The 19,052-nt window shown below is 31.0% G+C and overlaps 3 protein-coding genes across 3 annotated transcripts; 1 reads left to right on the forward strand and 2 right to left on the reverse strand.

The window, feature by feature from the left end:
• Window positions 1–4,140: 4,140 nt before the first annotated feature.
• LOC114408845 (RNA-binding protein 1-like) lies at window positions 4,141–7,278 on the forward strand. Its single transcript, XM_028372027.1, has 6 exons — window positions 4,141–4,310; window positions 4,950–5,047; window positions 5,133–5,397; window positions 5,806–5,867; window positions 6,173–6,254; window positions 6,746–7,278. The coding sequence occupies exons 1-6, from the start codon at window positions 4,262–4,264 to the stop codon at window positions 6,850–6,852; spliced, it is 663 nt and encodes a 220-aa protein (XP_028227828.1). The 5' UTR covers window positions 4,141–4,261; the 3' UTR covers window positions 6,853–7,278.
• A 951-nt stretch (window positions 7,279–8,229) lies between these two features.
• LOC114408846 ((S)-coclaurine N-methyltransferase-like) lies at window positions 8,230–11,748 on the reverse strand. Its single transcript, XM_028372029.1, has 8 exons — window positions 11,407–11,748; window positions 11,053–11,161; window positions 9,799–10,023; window positions 9,555–9,654; window positions 9,366–9,476; window positions 9,127–9,210; window positions 8,844–8,902; window positions 8,230–8,732 (listed from the first exon to the last, which is right to left on the reverse strand). The coding sequence occupies exons 1-8, from the start codon at window positions 11,591–11,593 to the stop codon at window positions 8,540–8,542; spliced, it is 1,068 nt and encodes a 355-aa protein (XP_028227830.1). The 5' UTR covers window positions 11,594–11,748; the 3' UTR covers window positions 8,230–8,539.
• A 3,032-nt stretch (window positions 11,749–14,780) lies between these two features.
• LOC114408073 ((S)-coclaurine N-methyltransferase-like) lies at window positions 14,781–15,668 on the reverse strand. Its single transcript, XM_028371197.1, has 3 exons — window positions 15,369–15,668; window positions 15,066–15,121; window positions 14,781–14,938 (listed from the first exon to the last, which is right to left on the reverse strand). The coding sequence occupies exons 1-3, from the start codon at window positions 15,588–15,590 to the stop codon at window positions 14,791–14,793; spliced, it is 426 nt and encodes a 141-aa protein (XP_028226998.1). The 5' UTR covers window positions 15,591–15,668; the 3' UTR covers window positions 14,781–14,790.
• Window positions 15,669–19,052: the final 3,384 nt, after the last annotated feature.

Genomic DNA, 19,052 nt, shown 5'->3' on the forward strand with positions numbered 1-19,052 from the left:
GAGTCGAGGAGATGATGCATTCAACAAAAAGGCACGGATTTAGCTCGCACGCATGCTACCCACCGTTATCCGATGCACTCCCCGTTCATCCTAAATAGAAACGGGACGGGGAGCATACGTGGCAGAATCTGAATCACGAGCGCATTGGATGGTGCGTGGGTGGCGGCGCAGGGGAACGAGGCCGGGAATAGATAAATGAAAAAGTGAGTTGCGTGGAGAGCGTGACGCGCTGGGGAAGGAGGGTGAGGAACACAGTGCGATGCGGTAGGAGAAAGCGTCGCTGTCACTATCAAATGAAATAAGCGCATTTTTAGTACTAGAGAACAACGAGGAGTAGGGCCCAGTGTGATGGGTAGTGATTGGGTCGTGGCACCCACTCTCCTTGCTGGGGACGTTTCCTTTACTATTAAATTCTGATTGGCTGTCTTGGACCCTGTTATGTTATCGGTAAACTTTTTTTTTTTTTTTCTTTTCTAAGACCAATATTATTGTCCATAACACAATATTATTTGAGTTGGTAGGAGTTTCTATTTGATCAAAAAATTTCTTTAAATACTTTAATATAATTAATATTTAAGATTCTAATTGAAGATATCTGATAAAATATGTCATGGGTTAAGCTGCTTATGTTCAGTGAGGTATTGCCCTATGCATGTATTTTCCCTTCTGGATATGAGTTGTCACGGTCTTATTCTATCTGTTTTTTTATTTTCCTTTTCTCAATGAACTTGGCTGTTTCAGCTCCACTCGCACCTACCAACCCCTCCAATATTTTTAAGCTCACTTTGGCGTACCTTAAATATTTAAATATTTACTTTATGCTACTACTAATTTCTATAAAGATTTTAGTAATAATATGTAAAATATTTACACGAGAGAGTTCCGAATTGGGATTTCGAGGCTTGACCCATCACGGCCGAAATGTCCCAATAGATGCGGTAGTTATCACAGTCTCTGATTAAATAATTGTTAAATTCTTTAAAAAATGAAGGGTGAATTTGGTCTAGCGCATGAAAATAAAAAATAAATTTCTTAATTACAGTAAAATACAAGATATGTGAAACTCACATAGAATCAACACAATTTTTTTTTTCCCTCATCTCTTCCCAAACCAAATATACCATAACGAATGAGAAAATAGTGTATATATTGTTATCCAAACTCAATCTATTATAAATGATAATTTTTTTATTTTTATAATAATTATTTCAAAAGTTACATTATAATTATTTGTGATTTTTTTATAAAGGGACAGTATAAAACTTTTGTATGACGATGCATATAGAAATTTTAAACTCTTAAAAAATCAAGCATCAACAAATATATTAATAATAGATATTAATTTAATTGAAATAACGTAAATCATTTGTTTATAAAAGAAGTAAACATATTAAATAATGTTTTTCAAAGAATTATTAAATTATAATTTTAAATTATTAACAAAATTTAACATAATTGATGGATAATTGAGTTTGTTGATAATGTTAATTAATATTCAATTTTAAGACTTGTACATAAAAAACGTTAAGAAAAATACAAATAAAAATACTTTGATCATCTTTACATCTTAAAGTGATTAATTTTTTATTTTAAGCTGAGATATTATACATGCTTACTGAAAAAAGGTATGATATTAAACTCTTAATAATAATGCATCGTAACAACAATAATGGTAAAGCTTTTTACGTGACACAGAAAGAAAAAAAAAAAAGGGGACAGTTTGATGCACCTTAAAAGATGACGGTCGGTAATATGTATACTATTTTAAATAACGAAATACGTAAATTATTTTTAAAATTGGAGGTACAAACGCATTCAGTCATCCAGCACATGGGGGTAGACCATGTTTCTGCATTATTAATCTAGCATAAAATGTGAACAAAGAATATTAAAAGTTTAGTAAATTTAACTTTAGTGTATTGTCCTTGTTAAAATAATAATTTAAAATATTTAGAATATTGCTTTTAGTATGATTTTAAAAATATAATTTATATTTACAAACAATATTACTGACTTTTTTTTAAAAGAACAAGATTATTGGCTAAAAAATACAAAAATACTTGTCTTAATTCAATTACTTCCTTTAACTTTCTTTTTAGTATCCATAAAAAGCAGCCAAACAACATACATGACTGAACTCGATTATTTTGACTTGAAACATACTTGCGGTCTATATAGCTAAATAGTAAATAGTCACTTAGTCCAACTTTTGTCTTGTTATGCTCCCATTTCCATTTAGCTGTAGGGTAATGATAAATATGCATGACAACATGAAACGTATGAAGTATGAAGAGAAAGGGAAAAAAGATTAAAAAACTAATAAATATCTTAAATAATGTGATAAGCAATTATGAGAAAAGTAAAAAAAAAAAATTGGAAAAATATATAAAAGATAAAATAGATGTATGTTTGTATTTATTCTCTATGTATTTAATTTTTTGTGAACAACTAATATTGATTTATAAATGTTCTTTTTAAATTAATTTTATCATCTGTTTTTTTATCTTCATATTAAATTCATTGTCGGCTAAGCAAAGCTTAATTTTAATCGTGTCTATTTTTAGGAAAAAGTTAAATCTTACAAAAATAATGGTGCGTACTGCGTAAATGTATTTCTATTTCTATTTTATATTTGTTTGTTATGTGAGATAAGAAAAAAAAAAAGCTCGATGTTGTCTTGTTGCGACTAAAAAATAATGATGAAAATATGCTTATTTAGGACGGCTCCTTATTGATGAATGGGATAGACTTGGCAACCCCCTCCCCCAAAAATATTTGTTATATTATCCATAAAACATTTTTCTTGAACTCTTCATTTATAAATAAAACGGGGTCTTTGATTTGTATCATAACATTTTTTAAGTTTAACATTTCTCATTCTTTCATTTTTATCATTTCATTCTCAATTTAAGTATCCATGATTCCATGGTACTACTTGTGTTAGTATATAATGGTTAGGTTTAATATATTAATCTTGAGAAAAAAACAGTACTTTTTACGTTTGTTCCAAAAACAAAAACTGTCCTTTGTACTTATTTCTGATGTTATAAAAAGGTTTTAAATCGTGTGATTATAGATGCATGGTGAAAAAAAAATTGAATATATTGACGAATATGTTATTTATTGAGAATTCTTCCAAGTGATAAAATGAATTACGACATACGTGGTTAATATGAGTGAGTTGATACTTATGTTTTTTAATCAAAGATTATAATTTGATTGTTGACTTGTGATATAATTAGAATTAGAAGTACTATTATACTTTTAAATGAGTAGACTTCACCGTAAGTGTTAAATAAAAGGGAAAAAAAAAAAAGCATTACCCAAACCATTGTGGGGGTAAGTGTGTGTTTGAATTACAGTAAAAAAAAAAATAGAGTTTCGTTGAACTGAAATTTATAAACTTAAGTTTAATTAAAATAGGTTTAATATATAACTTGAAATCTTGAATCATTTTTGTATCTTTTTACTATCATCACCAAAGCAAGACAAGATTAGCTTTGGGACAAACCTCAATTTGTGTGAAAATGATGTTTAACTCAATTGAAAAATGACTTTGATAAACAAGGATAACTTTTCATGACATAAATTTCAATTTGATGTCTAACTATCAAACCAAACAAGCATTAGGTCTAATATAAGTCCTAAGTCACCCACAAATAACTAAATTAAAATCATTACATATACAATCAGTTTGACACTTTGATATGTTGACTAAGGTTTAAAATTTGATTTCCGTTTTACTTATAGAATCAAAATTACAAATATAATTTTATCTCAAAATGGATCCATATAATAGGTGGAGTTCATAGATATGCAAAAAAAAAAAAAATTCTACTGTGGTCCAAATAAAAAAAAGACATGGGCTCAATTGAATGTTCTAAATTAATATTTAAATAATTATATACATATAATTATATATTGGCATAACAAAAAATAGGTCTTATGTTTAAATTATTTTGTAGACAAAGAGTGGCCTTAAAATATTTAACTTCGTTTAATTTATTGTAAAAATTAATTTCATAATAAAATCATAAAAATATTATTTTTACAATAATTAATTTCTAGCCACGAAAAAAGGAAATAAATATTAATTATAATACTCAAAATATTAGTCATCCGAAAAAGAAAAGAAAAAAGTTAACGAACGAGTCGAGAGAGAGAGTGTGAAGTGTGCTTTCCAATTTCCTTTACTCATTCATAGTTTTCTTTCTTTCTCTTGTGGCCGGTGTGAGGGAGACTGAGACCGAAGCAAGAGTCGATGGCGGACCCCTACTACTCATACGGTGCTCCGGTAGGCGCTGACGGAGGTACTCCATACTTTTACAAAACCCCAATTAATTTCCTCCTCTTTTTTTAATTCGTTATTCCCCACACAAATACGTAGAACAACAAAACCCAAACCAATTTTACATGTTCTTAACCACTGGATTTAATTTCAGTTTGCGTTTCGGTAAATTTCAACATTTACGCTTATTTTGCAGCACTAAAAGCCTAAATGAGTTATATTATATAGAAGACTAGTACCATAGTAACATTCTGTTTCTTAAATTTTTTTAAGGTTAAACTATTCACTTGGTCCCTATAGTTGTCTCCATTTTATGTTTTAGTTTCAGTACAAAAAAAGTGCAAGTTTTAGTCTCTAAATCTACATAAAAGTTTAAGTTTTGATCCTTATTCAGAGCATGAGAGAAGACTTCGGTGGCATAAAACCGCTACAAAACCTTTTGGCGGTGATAATACACCACAAAAAACTGTTTATGGACTAAAACTTAATAGTTTTCTGCACAGGGCTAAAAACATAAAACGAGAACTACTATACTGATCAAGCAAATAGTTTAACCTATTTTTAAAAGTGATTGTCATGTGATCCATGTAGCCGACCTTACCTAGTGGGATAAGGCTTTGTTGTTGTTGTTGTGTTCTGACTGTTGATTTGGTTCTATCAGCTAGCATTGCAAGGAGCAGCTTTGCTGGTTATATCCCCTCTGAGCCTTCAAATTCCACTGAATTGAGGGGCATTGGATCAGATTACCTGCAGAGAGATGTAAAACTTTATATGACTATTTTGAGTTATTATGTGATGCACGTGGGAGATGAATTTTCATTTTTATCTTGGATTGTTTCTGCAGATAGGCTTGTTTTACAGTGCTGATGATACCTTGGGCTCCAGAGTTCATTCTGAGCCTGTTAAGGGTTATTCGCCTCTTGCAGATCCTGGTCTGAGTAAAAAACGAGATACAACACCATTGGGCATTAATAATGGTGTTCCTGATGTAAGCAGTGAAAGACCAGCTTCTAAAAGCAGTTATGACGGTCTACCAATTTCGGCGGCAGACTCAAACATTCTGTTTGTGGGTGGACTTCCAAAAGACTGCACTAGAAGGGAAGTTGGGCGTATCCTTTGTAGCTTAACTAGCTTATATGTCTGCTTGTATGTGTTTGCGTGTTGCCTTTTGTTCCTGGTGTGGCAATAATGGATTGGAAGAAAGTGTTTTGAAATTAAAGCTGTATTGGATTTACTAAATGAGATCCTCTTTAGTTAGTCACTCTTTATTTTTTAGTTCAACTAAAACTTTGCATGGACAATAAGTTGTCTTTTAAGTTTAACAGCATATGGAAATTAAATCACTTGGTTCCTGAAATAACTTTGATGGTATGTTTGGGAGTGGGATTTTGGGGGATGAGAAGGGAGGTTAAAAATTAAAAATTTGCCCTTCTTTCCCTTATCCTCCAAAACACATTCCGAAACATACATTGTATTTTGTTGTTATGTTGATATGAAGTCTTGACCTTTACCCATAGATCTTTTCCGTCCCTTTATTGGCTATAAGGATATCAGAGTTGTTCACAAGGAGCCTAGACGTGTAAGTGTGTTAATTAAGAATTTCGTGTTGACTATCTTAGAAAATTCCAGTAATGTACAATCTATCAATGTTATTATAGTTTGTCTAGGAAGGAAAAGAACTACATATGATTTCATGATTATCATGTGTTTTTAAGGAATATGATATTACTTCTCACTTGTTGCAGCATTCCTCTAGTTAGTAAATAGTAATACATTAGCTTTGACAGCCAAAAATATTTTGTGTAGAGTGTTAATCTACATTATTTCATTTTTCTTCATTTATTATGAATAACCAGTAGTTTTTAAATGACTGAGATGCTGCAGAGTGGAGACAAAGCTATGACTTTGTGTTTTGTGGAGTTTGTTGACTCCAATTGTGCTCTCACTGCCCTGGAAACCCTGCAAGGTAATTTTTTTTTTTTTTTTCTGAATTGCATATAGTTGAGTTTTATATCTATGCACTGTCCTGACTCCTGAGGAAGTGAGGAAAATAGAAATATGAGAGAAGGCATGTGAATAATATGGGACCTGATTCTATGATAGACGTGGATCAAAATACAGAGCACTAACACTTATTTATTCCAATATTCTAAGTCAACTAGTCAAGTATATTGGTACAATCCCAGCTATAAGTGTTTTTTCTATTGGGCAATGTTAGTTGTTAATTTGTTAGTGGGAGGGATTCGAACCCACGACCTCTTTCTCTTCCCTTTTCCTTTCAATCACCAAGCCAACCTTTTCATATGCAAAATATAAATATGGATGTACGATGTATACTACACATAAACTGAGACTGATTGTAATATTGTCAATATGAAATTTAAATTAAAAGTTGCTTAATCATATTATCAATGTGTGGAAAATACATTATGTACTCAAGTGTAAAATTTGATGCAGGCTACAAGTTTGATGATAAAAAGCCTGACTCACCAACTTTAAAAATACAGCTTGCACACTTTCCTTTCCGGCTACCATCTGATCATGGCAACAGCTTATCAACATGATACACACTGACTGGACATTGATTTCTTGGGAGAGAATGTATTTGATGGTGCTCAAATGTCAGATACAGATATTCATTTTTAGTTTCCAAATTTTAGGTTAGGCCTGGCTGTTGAATATAGTATATGGATGCAAGAATTCTGGCTACAAGCCAATTTTTTAATCTAGAATATTGATTATTGCCATTGGATAATTTTCATTATTATATTTTGGCCCGTCAGTAAAGCCTCTCCAATCACCGGAGTAAGGCTGTGGCTTTGTACATTTGAGTTTTTGACCCTCTTATCTCTAACTATGGCTGGAGAATGGGAGTTTCATGTATTTGGCCTTTCATTTTAATCTTTTATGCTCTAGCAGGGAATTGTAACAATAGTTAGGACTTGTGAAAATAATAATCATCGGGCATCACTTTGTGTGCACTACATCAATAAATCATGATGTTATATGTCATTTTTTTTCCTTCTTTCTTTTGGTAGAACTATAGATAACATTTCTTTCAGCTGTATCCCCTATTTCTGGGGGACTCAGGTTCTCCCGGTGGTGATTTGAATTTTCCCAAAGCGATTAAAGGGTTTGCCTCCACTTGTGCATAATGCCGATGGTTAATGCATAGTGCATGATTCTAAATCACTATGGTTTTTACCTCTTGATTGATGATTTGGTATTGCGATTGTCGTTGGTTGAGTATTAAAAATTACCGCTGCACTTTTTGGTGACACTGTTGTGACTTGCTCCTAGACATATCAGATGGTTAACCCAATTCTCACAAAGAATCTAAACTAATTTTGCCTGGCAGCCAATAGTAAAACAAATGTTTTTGGTCACTGTAAAATAATTGAAATCCAGACAAAAAGAAAACTGAACTTAATTGGGCCTTATTGATTGTCACACTCTTTCTTAATACTAGTATGATTTTGATTCCGTGTACTTTTATCTTCAAATCTTTGCAACAACGAATAATAATTCATTAAACTAGAACAACGTACGAGTCCACGATTTTATAAAAATAAATAATGCCTTTAAACCAAATATAGCTAGTATTAACATTTAAATGTTGATATATCAAAGTTTAAGCTATTTTATTTGACATCATAATTTTCTTCATACATATTATAATTTTTATTTATTTTGTCAATTACTGTCTAGTAAGATTGAATGTCTTATTAGAAGTTAAACACATTTTGTAAGATCTAGAATTTTTGTCTGTTTATTTATTTAAAAAACATTTATTACATACAAGATAAAGTTGTTCGTCTTTACTTTTTTCACCACCGATGAACCCTATTGTTTGAACAGCAAGATAAAAATGTAGTCTCAAGTCTCAAGGGAAGGAAGGAGACCATGTGTTTGGAGCGTGCACAAATATACGGTCATCTACCTTGAGCATAACCATTTTCGTTACAAAGGCTCTTAAGTGCACATTTTAAAATTTATGGACTAGAGAACACATGCAATCGTGCATGACCCTAAGTTCCGAGGGTTGAATTGGGCTTTCCCAAAATTTAAGATAAAATAAGGTTGGAGTGGCAACACCATTACAACAGGGAAAAATAAAGACAAGCAACCAACTAAAACAAGTTAACTAATAAAAGTATACAACATTATTGAAGGGTGCAACCTCGTGTAGCAGCTTTTTTGTCCTAAGGCCGTTCTCAAATAGTCAAATAAAAAGACTAGGTTTCGGCTTATTTATTTCTTTTTGAAAAGGAAGTGTGCAACCATCCATTCTTCACCGTTATTGTATCCAAAAAGTTCTGCTACAGCTATGAAGAATGTTCTCCAATAAGCAGTCCACTTGGTAGCTGAGTCCTTGCCGTATGTTGATTGCATAATTGGCTTGATGAAAGTCATTCTCTGGTCCATTCTTTTGAGCCATTCTTCACTGCAACATAAATTCATTTTTCTCTTCAGTAATACAGTTCAAACTTCTTTGTAAACAAATGGAATATAACAGTTTTGCTGTAAATCATTGAGCAATTTTGTTGATTCTAACCTGGTCTGTGCGTAGTGTTTCCCATTTACTAGCCAATGGTTGGTGACAGTAACATCATCCTACACATATCACCAATGAACTCAGTTACAAGAGAGCTAAATGTGGACACAATAAAAACAGGTTAAGGTTACACAAAAATATAGCACGTACTTCTGCTCTTACACTTTCTTTTTTCTTTTATCAAGGAAAAACGCAATAAATTTTTCCTTCATCTTTATCTTTTAGAACACAACAATACCATCAGAAAATAACAAAGCTGGCACAAGTTGCAAGGCAAACTTACTTGGAAATAAAGAAGTAGATTTGCCGAAGGCATAGTTCCTCCAGTAAAGAAGTATCTTGTAATCCAGTCATCTTCATTTTTGTCCTTCATGAAGAAGTATCCAGTAGGTAAATGAATTGTAAAAATGAAAAATTGACAACCCACTACTCTTTTTAAGACATTGTTGACTAATATCATAAACAAAGAACCAATACAAATCATTATGGCCAAGTTGTTTAACAGCGTTATGTTGGGTTCACCTCAAAGTGGTAGGCAAATGCTTTGTGGCAGAAGTAATGAACAAATAAAAGGCTATCCTCTTTCATCCATTTGGATATCTTCTTCAGAAGATCTTTATAGTTCTTCATATGCTGCATCAAGGTCAAAATTGACTCTAAAATTCAAGAAATCGTGGCTTCAACACTAATTATATATTCATATATACTAACCTCAAACATTTCTATGGAAAATATTCTGTCATAAGAAGTCTCCATTTCAAATGTGCTAATATCAGCAACTATAATATTCAAATTTTGCAGCTGAAGATCCCTGACAAGAGAGCAACAAAGGAATGTGATTTTGATTATCATGCAATATTTAATTAAATTTGCAAGCAAAATATTGGTTCATCTGTCGTAAGGGTCATCTGTTTATTAAGATTTAAAGCAAACAATGGGATACCAATCAGCATACCTACACTTCTCCTCAATATAAGCCTTTTGAGTTGTGGAATTGCAGATTCCTGTAACCCTACAGTTAGTGTAATTCTTGGCAATGTATAGAGCCAACGATCCCCAACCGCATCCCACATCAAGCACTGTATGACCATCTTTCAGGTTTGATCTCTCACAGTACAGTTTCAACATTGCTTCTTCAGCATCATCCAGCGTCATTGAGGCAGAAGAGAAATAACAACAGCTGCATCAGTTCACACACATATAAGAATGTTATATTAGCCATAAGGTTGTGTGCATTTTACCACTTTTCTTTCATGCAGACATACCTGTCAGTAATCTATATTGCCAACAAATTGCAACCCTCATGTATTCATTTTGCAACAGAAAATGACTTGTTTATAGTGAATCTTTACAGTTCTGTTACACATACCTTAATCAGTACAGGAAACCTGCTTTAACTAATCAAGTGGCCAATGGCAAGGCTGTGCCCAGTGCCCAAGTGCCCACCATTCTTTCTGTATACCCTTTTAGGTTGATCCTGTTGTAAGGACTGAGGACCTATTTGTTTTCCTTCTCGCTTTTGGCTTTGAAACTGGTTCTTTTAAATACTTTCATGCTACTCAAAAATTAATTTCTCATCCAAAATTTATGAAGTTTTGAAATTTTTTCCAAAATGTATTTTAAAAACCAAATAACAGAAACAGATATTCTCTAATCTTGTTCTTCTATTTTGTGATCCTAGCTCAAGGGTGTGAGTTCTCTGTAGTGGAGCTACATGTGAGACATGAGCATAGTGTGTGTCTGTTTTCTTTTTAAAAGCTAAATTCAATTTTGAAAATAGAAATAGAAAAACAGGACCACTATCTTCATTCAGCAAAGAAATCAAAGGAACTTTTAAGCTAAAACTACTACTGCTTTATTTTTAAATCTTTTATTGAGTTTAATTTTAAAGTAGTATTAAGCCAAAATAAAATAAAAAGACTTTGAACTAAACATAGCCTATGCGTTTATTTTTTTTTTTTAAACTTAATCTGACAATAGTGTAAATGCAAAGTATTCACCCGCTTTGCCAGTGAATTTGGCCGGCCACCTATAGTAGGATTTCTCATGCCAACCAATTTTTTTTTTTTCATTCATAGGCTCAAAAACAAAACCTTGTTTAAGGGATCTGAGTGTAGTTTTACAAATTACAACACGTTTCATAATCGTCATAAAGAAAAGACACATGGTAAGACTAATTTATGAATGGCTGCAAAACTTTTACAAGTACCTGTATTTGAGATTGTTTCCGAGGACGAGCTTGAAGAAAGCGGTTGGTAATTCATAATGTTGAGACTTAGGCTTGTCAGTGTTGATTGCTATGGGCATCTCTTGTAATGCTGAAAGAGTACCAGACATGAAATTCATCTTCAAACCGTGTAGGAGACAAATTTTAATTTTAATTACCTAAAAAATCACATATAATTGATTCCGGTAACATATGAATGATATGATTATCGCTGCAAATTAAATTATCTAGTTCTTATCTTTTTCATGTGTGCAACTGCAATGGTTATTACAAGAATTGATGTTGGGTTAAGAAGTGAGAATGAGAAGGTAACAGAGAGAGAGAGAGAGAGAGTACAATGCGCGAAGTAGAGGAGATCGGAGAGTTGAAGTTGGGAGGAGGGTTTGTAAGCAGAGCGAAGGCGAGTAGCCAACAGCAAGCGCGTGAGTCTCCTGGTGATGACGTCAGGGAGCACGTTGCGTTCGAGTGCAGCCAGCATGAGCTTCACAACAGTCTCGTATGCAAGCTGCATTGTCCCTTCCATTGAACCTTCACTGTAAGAATAGGAATGGAAGCAGCAGCAGCACCTACCCACAACCACAACCACAACCACAAAGGGCTCTTCCCTACTGACTTATCCTATCTTCTATTCTATTGGGGTGTTATTATTATTATTTCTTCATGGGATTTGGGAACTGAACAAAAAATTTCCATTCTATCCGGACCCCACTGCAAAACTTAAATATTAATTGCAGTTGCTTGTTTGGATCTGTCATGAACTCTAACTTTATGCTCAATGCATGCTAAAGAGATGTGATACCAAACATGTTGATAAGTGTGGCGTGAATCTTTATTGTTTGATTATATCGAGAGAAAAACTTAATTACATTTACAACTCTAATTTGTTCTCTAATATAATTATACATTACATTTCTGCTATTGTTTTTTATTTGGCAACCTGTATGTAACATGTATACATTGTTCCTTTTGCTTGCATTTTAAAGTCTCCTTGTTTGAAAAATTAAAATGTGATGCCCAGGTCAATCCTTGGCGTAAGCATGAGGCGATGACATATGACTATGTTATTAAAATTAGTGGACTAAAAGTTTAACTGATGAGTTATTTATTGATATGATTAATTCAATATACATATTAATTTTTCTTGAAAATATATAATATATCTAACATGTAATATAATATGAACAATTCATGTTTTTATATTTTAAAATTAAATTTATTATTATGATCAAATTATAAGATATTATAGTCATTTATTATCATAAATTATTATTATTTTATTGGGTATTATTATTAAATTATTAAAAAAATTCTTATTTTTCAAGATTAAATATAAAAATTATCGAATGATTATAAAAAAGTCTAATGAAAATGTTAAAAACACATAAATATTGAATCATATGATCAATATGATAATAATTAGTTATTATATATTGTTACTAACATAATTTTTTTATAGGATCATATTATATGTTATTCAATAGTTAGCTATTAACAATTTAACATGATATAGGAATTAAAAAAAAAAGCGACCGAGCTAACTCAATCTGAGTCACGGGTTTGATCAAATCTGACAGGATCAATCCAGGTTGAATGCATTTTCGATACTTTATCTTAACTAGACTGCCTAAGGCACTAGGCCTTGGTTCGACCAGACTAGACCGATTTTTATAACTATGACATAGGGTCCACAATTGAAAGATGTCCAAAAAAAATTTAAAAATTATAATTATGTGATAAGAAAGATATTATTTTTGAAGTACATTTTTTTTGTTTTTCATAAGTTGAATTCATAAATTTGTGTTAAAAAAATCAATAACTCTCTATGACATATATTTCTTTTTGTCAACAACTCTCTATGACATATGAACATAAGGAGCATATGATAATAAATAGACTAAAAGATTTTGTTTTTTAAAAATAAAAAAATACAAATATAAATGAATTTATTTTTATATTATAAATTAAAATCTCACTCAATCAATTAGATATTTTTAACACTTTCTCTCATTTTCTTTGAAAGTGCATTTTCACACACTACATTCTTTACCATCGGGCAAAATATACATCTCAATTTTCTTAAATCACTATCTATCTATCTTTGTGTGCACACAAACGTACGCTATCACATAAGAAACATTTATTATTCGTTTAATTAATAAAATATATATTTTAAATAAAATTTGTGTATTTATTTCATTTGACACCTTTATGTGTATGTGTCACGATAATATGGTACAAGGTGTTACTGTAAGAACAAGACAATGACTTGTAACCACCACAATGCACCAAGCAGATGATAAAAACGCCACCCCTAAAACTTCTTAAACAATTTTGCATGTGATTGCATGTTTGTAGGATTCATAACTCTTTCTTTAGGTTGTAGTCTCTTCCTAATGCTTATGCTTATTTTTGGGGTCCTTTCCTATTCCTATCTTGCCCGCTATATATAGAGAGAGACCAATTTTCATCTTGTGTATTTTGTCACGTGCGCTGCCATGCATGCGCAAAAATGCAGTGGGATATGGGATACGACATAGTCACAATCAAAACAAAGTTGTTACTTGTTACAGCCAACCGAGATACTAAAATAATATTTTTTTTATAATGGATAATAAAATAATAATTAGTTATTAACAATTTAACATGGTATAGGAACTAAAAAAAATAATAAAAAAGCGACCGGGTCAAACCGGGCTAACTCGATCTAGGTCACCAAGTTTGACCAAATCTGACGGGATCAATTCGAGTCAAATGCATTTTCAATACTTTACTTTAATCAAATTTTCAAAGGCATCCGGTCCTCGTCCAACCAATCTAATGGGACTGAAACAGTTTTTATAACTATGGCCTAGGGTCCAAAGTTGAAAGATGTAAACAAAATTAAAAAAAAAATTATAATTATGTGATAAAAAATATTATTTTGTGATCGTGAAATACATCTTTTCTGTTTTTTGTTTTCCATAAGTTGCATTCATAAATTTGAGTTAAAAAATCAATAACTCTTTATGACATATAAAAATGTAATAAGCATATGATAATAAATAGACCAAAAGATTTTGTTTTTTAAAAAGAAAAAAAATACAAATATAAATAAATTTATTTTTATATTATAAATTAAAATTCACCACTATAACAATTACATGTTTTTAACAACACTTTCTCTCATTTTCTTTGAAAGTGCATTTTCACACCCCACATTTTTTTTTGCCATTAAACAAAATATATCTCAATCATCTTAAATCACTATCTATCTATTTTGGTGTGCACCCACATATGTGCATGTAAACGTACACTATCACAAAAGAAACATTAATTATTCGTTTAATTAATAAAATCTATATTTTAAATAAAATTTGAGAAATTTTTTTATTTGACATCTTTATTTTTATATGTGGCAGATGATCTGGTACAAAATGGTACAGTAAGAATAAGATAATGATTTGTCATAATTATGTGATAAAAATATTATTTTGTGATTGTGAAATACATTTTTTTTGTTTTTTCCCCATAAGTTGCATTCATAAACTTGTGTTATAAAAATCAATAACTTTCTATGACATATATTTCTTTTGGTCAACAACTCTCTATGACATATAAACATGTAATGAGCATATGATAATAAATAAACTAAAAGATTTGGTTTTTTTAAAAAGATAAAAAAAATACAAATATGAATTAATTTATTTTTATATTATAAATTACAATCCACCATTCTATCAATTAGATATTTTTAACACTTTCTCTCATTTTATCAATATATGTTCTCCAATAGGCAGTCCACTTGGTAGCTGAATCCTTGTTATACCTTGATTCCATAATTGGCTTTATGTAAGTCATTCTGGGATCCATTCTTTTGAGCCATTCTTCACTGTAACATAAATTCTCTTCATCTTCAATAATACAGTTCAAACTTTCTTTGTAAGCAAATAAACTATTCATGGAATATGACAAGATAGATTGCAGTAAAATCATTGAGCAATTTAGTTTATTCTAACCAGGTTTGTGCGTAGTGTTTCCCATTTACTAGCGAATGGTTGACGACTGTAACATCCTGCATACATAACCAAAGAAGTCATCTACAGCTGAGCTAAATCTGGATGCAATATAAAGATGCCACACAAAAATATAGCAGGTACTTTTGCTCTTGCATTTTCTTTTTGTTTTAAAGAAAAAAAGCAATAAATTTTTCCCTTAGAATTTTCCTTCATCTTTAACTTTTAGAACACAGCAAAATTTAATGGGTTCTGCAATACCATCAGAAAATAACAAAGCTGGGCCAAATTGCAAGGCAAACTTACTTGGAAATAAAGAAGTAGATTTGCCGAAGGCATAGTTCCTCCGGTAAAGAAGTATCTTGTAATCCAGTCATCTTCATTTTTGTCCTTCATGAAGAAGTATCCAGTGGGTAAATGAATTGTAAAAATAGCAAGAGCATCTTCAAGAAATGTATGACCATCTTTGAGGTTTGAACTCTCGCAGTACAGTTTCAACATGACTTCTTCAGCATCTTCAAGGGTCATTGAGGTAGAAAAGAAATAGCAAGAGCTTCATCAGTTCATGCATATATGAATGCTTTATTAGTCATAATAATTCGATTTTTTTTATTCTAATAATTAATGTGAACTAATATTATAAAACAATTATATTAATTATTTATTATTAATATATTTTATTTTATGTGGTCAAATTAAGTGAGTCCGTTAGACAATTAAATTAAATGATATGAACTTAACACATTATAAAAAGATTATGACCCTCATCTGTCACATATAAAGAGTTACGAAGATTCTGTTAAAAAATAAAGAGGTTTCGATCATAAAAGAACCATGAAACCACCATTTACCTACATATTTAGATTTTACTTTTATTTAATCAATCGGTTACCTACATATCTATATATCTAATTATTCCTAAAATTCTTCTTCACAATTTAATATAATGTATTCTGAATAATTATCGATATTTTATAAGGATTTTTTAAAATTTCACCAATAAACTTTTTTTTGTTATTTTTTCTCCTAAAAACTAAACAATTTTTGAAACAAAAAACTTTAAATTTAAGCCATGGTTCTAAATTGCGCAACTACAAGTGGGGCCGCAATATTATTGTTGCAGGGGTGCCAACAACCACATCAGCTTGCAATTGTGATATGATTTTCAATCACATGAAATGCCGGAACATGGCCACAATGAAGCCGTAATCAATCCTTAACACTGTTCTATTTTACTTTTTTTGTAAAAAAAAGAAGATTTTGATATTCTATTTTGAACTTCTAAGTGTCACTAGTCGAATAAGCATGAACTTATAGAATGTTGAGAGATACCAAATCTTAAAATAAATGAAATGTTTTTTTAGACAAAAATAAATGAAATATTATGCTATGTTATAACTTATAAATTGTAAAAAAAAATTAAGTTCGGTACAAACATATAATAATGTGCAAGCAGAACTCACAACCGCATTGCTGCCAGCCGCTGCAAGCAACCGCAATTTTTTTTTTTTTTGAAGTAGCCAGCAATCGCAATTTAGAATTATGTTTTAAGCTACAATTACCAATTAACTACTACTTTATTATTAAACCTTTTATTTTGACATTAATTTTAAAGCAGTATTAAGCTAAAAGAAAAAGGATAAGCCAAACATAGCCTAGACGTTTCGTAATCAACATAGAGGCAGATAAAGTAATTTATGAATGGCAGCAAAAAATTTAGTGGTACCTGTATTTGAGATTGTTTCCAAGCACAAGCTTGAAGAAAGCAATCGGTAATTCACGATGTTGAGATTTTGGCTCATCAGTGTTGATTGCTATGGGCATTTCCTGTTTCCTCTAATTTAGAGTTTTTTCATTGTTCTTTAAGGACAGAAAATAAAATAAGTATATTTATAATGATTAATTTTTTTTTACAAGGATAGAAATAAATAAATAAAATAAAATTATAGGGTTGAAAAAGATATATAAGTATTTCTTTCATGCAACATAATTGTCAGTAATTTATATTGCCAACAAATTACATCCCTCGTATAACATTCATTTTGCAACAGAAAAGGACATGTTAATAATGAATCTTTACTCAGTTACAAATAACTTAATCGGTACATGAAACCTGCTTTAGCTAATCAAGTGAGCTATGGCAAGGCTGTGCCCAGTGCCCACCATTCATCCTGTACACTCATATAGGTATCTTGTTGTAAAGACTAAGGGCCTATGTGATTTCCTTTTCGCTTTTTGGCTTTAAAAACTGTTCTTTAAAATAACTCCATGCTACTCAAAAATCAAGTTCTCGTCCAAAATCTATTAAACTGTGAATTTTTTTTTCCAAAACATGTTTTAAAAACCAAAATTAATTTTTCAATGCGAGCAAAGTCAGGGAGCAAGTTGCGTTCGAGTGCAGCCAGAATGAGCTTCACCAAAGCTGCTTCATCCCTTCCATTAAACCGTAGAAATGGCAACAACAGCACCTACACTACACTCCCCAACAGCGTCTCCACTTATCTTTATAGGTGGTCCAATGTGCACCATTATTCACAACCATTGGATCAATCTAAGCTGTATCGTTTTATTATACACCTTCACGATCTTTTTCATTCTCTCCGAGCTTCTGTCTACTATATGGGTCGCAACCCGGTATTTTAAATTGAACCACTACTAACTTAAACCCCTAGTCCTAAGATTGGAGAGAAAATTTGTATTATTTGAGTGGAATTCACACTTTTTATATTTTATTTTAATTCAAAAATTCTTCTTTTATTTTTATCTTTTAAATCAAACACATCAGTAAGTCAACAATGAAGGGAGAATAATGTCCTCCAATGTGCTTTTCCTAGTTTGCATCGATGTCACGAGATAAAAAAGAGGAAGGAAAATATGATGAACCATAATGGGTGGGGTTTAAACTTTTGGGTTTGTTTTTTCTTGAATAAGAATTGGCTTTTGATTTTCAGAGATAGTGGGTGGGTTTTGGTTTTGAGAGAGAGAAAGTAAAGGTGGGAGTGGTGGCTTGCAGGTTCCGTCGGAGGTTGCAGGAGTTGAAGGGAAAGTACGGAGAAGGAGAAGCGGAGACAAAAAAAGTGGCATTATTGCCAAAAATCGCCTCCAACAATGGCATACAATGGTCAGCGGCAACTTTATTCCGGGGAAAAATAATCTCGGAGATAGGTGTACCATTATAATTGTTCGGTTAGATTGATTTAAATAAATAAATAAAATAGTTGAAAAAAATAATAATTTTATAAAAATAATATTATATTATTATTAATTTATTTATAAATTTATTGTTTATTATTAATATCATAAGAAATATAAATAAAAAATGATAATTAATTTATATTAAAAAAATAAAATAATAATCATTTTAAAATAATTTTCTTCTTATACTATAATTATAATAAGACAAAGAGAATGCCTATTGACATGAGATTATTTGAAGGACCAAAATTTTATGGTCCATAATAAATTACCTTCCATCGAAACAATGGCCTATTATGAAACTATATATATATATATATATATATATATAGTGAGCCCAAACGTGAATATTACTTCCACATGCTGTCTGAGTCATTTTGGGACAAAAAACATGCTGTCTGGGTCTATTGGGTCTTTTTTCTTGAAAATTGATAATCTGATTGGATTTGAAATTCACTTTTTTTTTGAGTTGTGGTTTGAAATCATTCTTGTGAGTTGTGATTTCGGATAAGATAATTCTGGGACTTTCTTTGCATTATCTCTGTACAAGCTAATAAGAGAAAAATTATTCATTAATAAAACTGAATTATGTTTTTAACCCTTTTAAATATATTTTTATCTTTTCAAAAATACTTATAATTTAATATTTATTATTTTTTATTGAATAAAACATATTTGAGGTCCCTATAAAATTTAAAAATTATTAATTTTATTCTCATAATTTTTTTTATTAATTTGTAAAAATAAATCATATTTTTATTGGTTCTGGTGAGTTACTTTAACGTGAATAATAAA

This window comes from Glycine soja, chromosome 4, assembly GCF_004193775.1.
Source record: "Glycine soja cultivar W05 chromosome 4, ASM419377v2, whole genome shotgun sequence".
Classification (NCBI taxonomy): domain Eukaryota; kingdom Viridiplantae; phylum Streptophyta; class Magnoliopsida; order Fabales; family Fabaceae; genus Glycine; species Glycine soja.

What these genes read in the sequence shown, in the direction of transcription:
- LOC114408845 (XM_028372027.1), top strand. Translation starts at nt 4,262, where the DNA reads ATGGCGGACCCCTACTACTCATACGGTGCTCCGGTAGGCGCTGACGGA. An exon ending in CAGATTACCTGCAGAGAGAT is followed by an intron (nt 5,048 to 5,132) that starts GTAAAACTTTAT and finishes TTGTTTCTGCAG; the next exon opens with ATAGGCTTGTTTTACAGTGC. An exon ending in TTCACAAGGAGCCTAGACGT is followed by an intron (nt 5,868 to 6,172) that starts GTAAGTGTGTTA and finishes GAGATGCTGCAG; the next exon opens with AGTGGAGACAAAGCTATGAC.
- LOC114408846 (XM_028372029.1), bottom strand. Translation starts at nt 11,593, where the DNA reads ATGGAAGGGACAATGCAGCTTGCATACGAGACTGTTGTGAAGCTCATG. An exon ending in ATCTACTTCTTTATTTCCAA is followed by an intron (nt 8,903 to 9,126) that starts GTAAGTTTGCCT and finishes TGATATGTGTAG; the next exon opens with GATGATGTTACTGTCACCAA. An exon ending in AAACACTACGCACAGACCAG is followed by an intron (nt 8,733 to 8,843) that starts GTTAGAATCAAC and finishes TTTATGTTGCAG; the next exon opens with TGAAGAATGGCTCAAAAGAA.
- LOC114408073 (XM_028371197.1), bottom strand. Translation starts at nt 15,590, where the DNA reads ATGACCCTTGAAGATGCTGAAGAAGTCATGTTGAAACTGTACTGCGAG. An exon ending in ATCTACTTCTTTATTTCCAA is followed by an intron (nt 15,122 to 15,368) that starts GTAAGTTTGCCT and finishes TTATGTATGCAG; the next exon opens with GATGTTACAGTCGTCAACCA. An exon ending in AAACACTACGCACAAACCTG is followed by an intron (nt 14,939 to 15,065) that starts GTTAGAATAAAC and finishes TTTATGTTACAG; the next exon opens with TGAAGAATGGCTCAAAAGAA.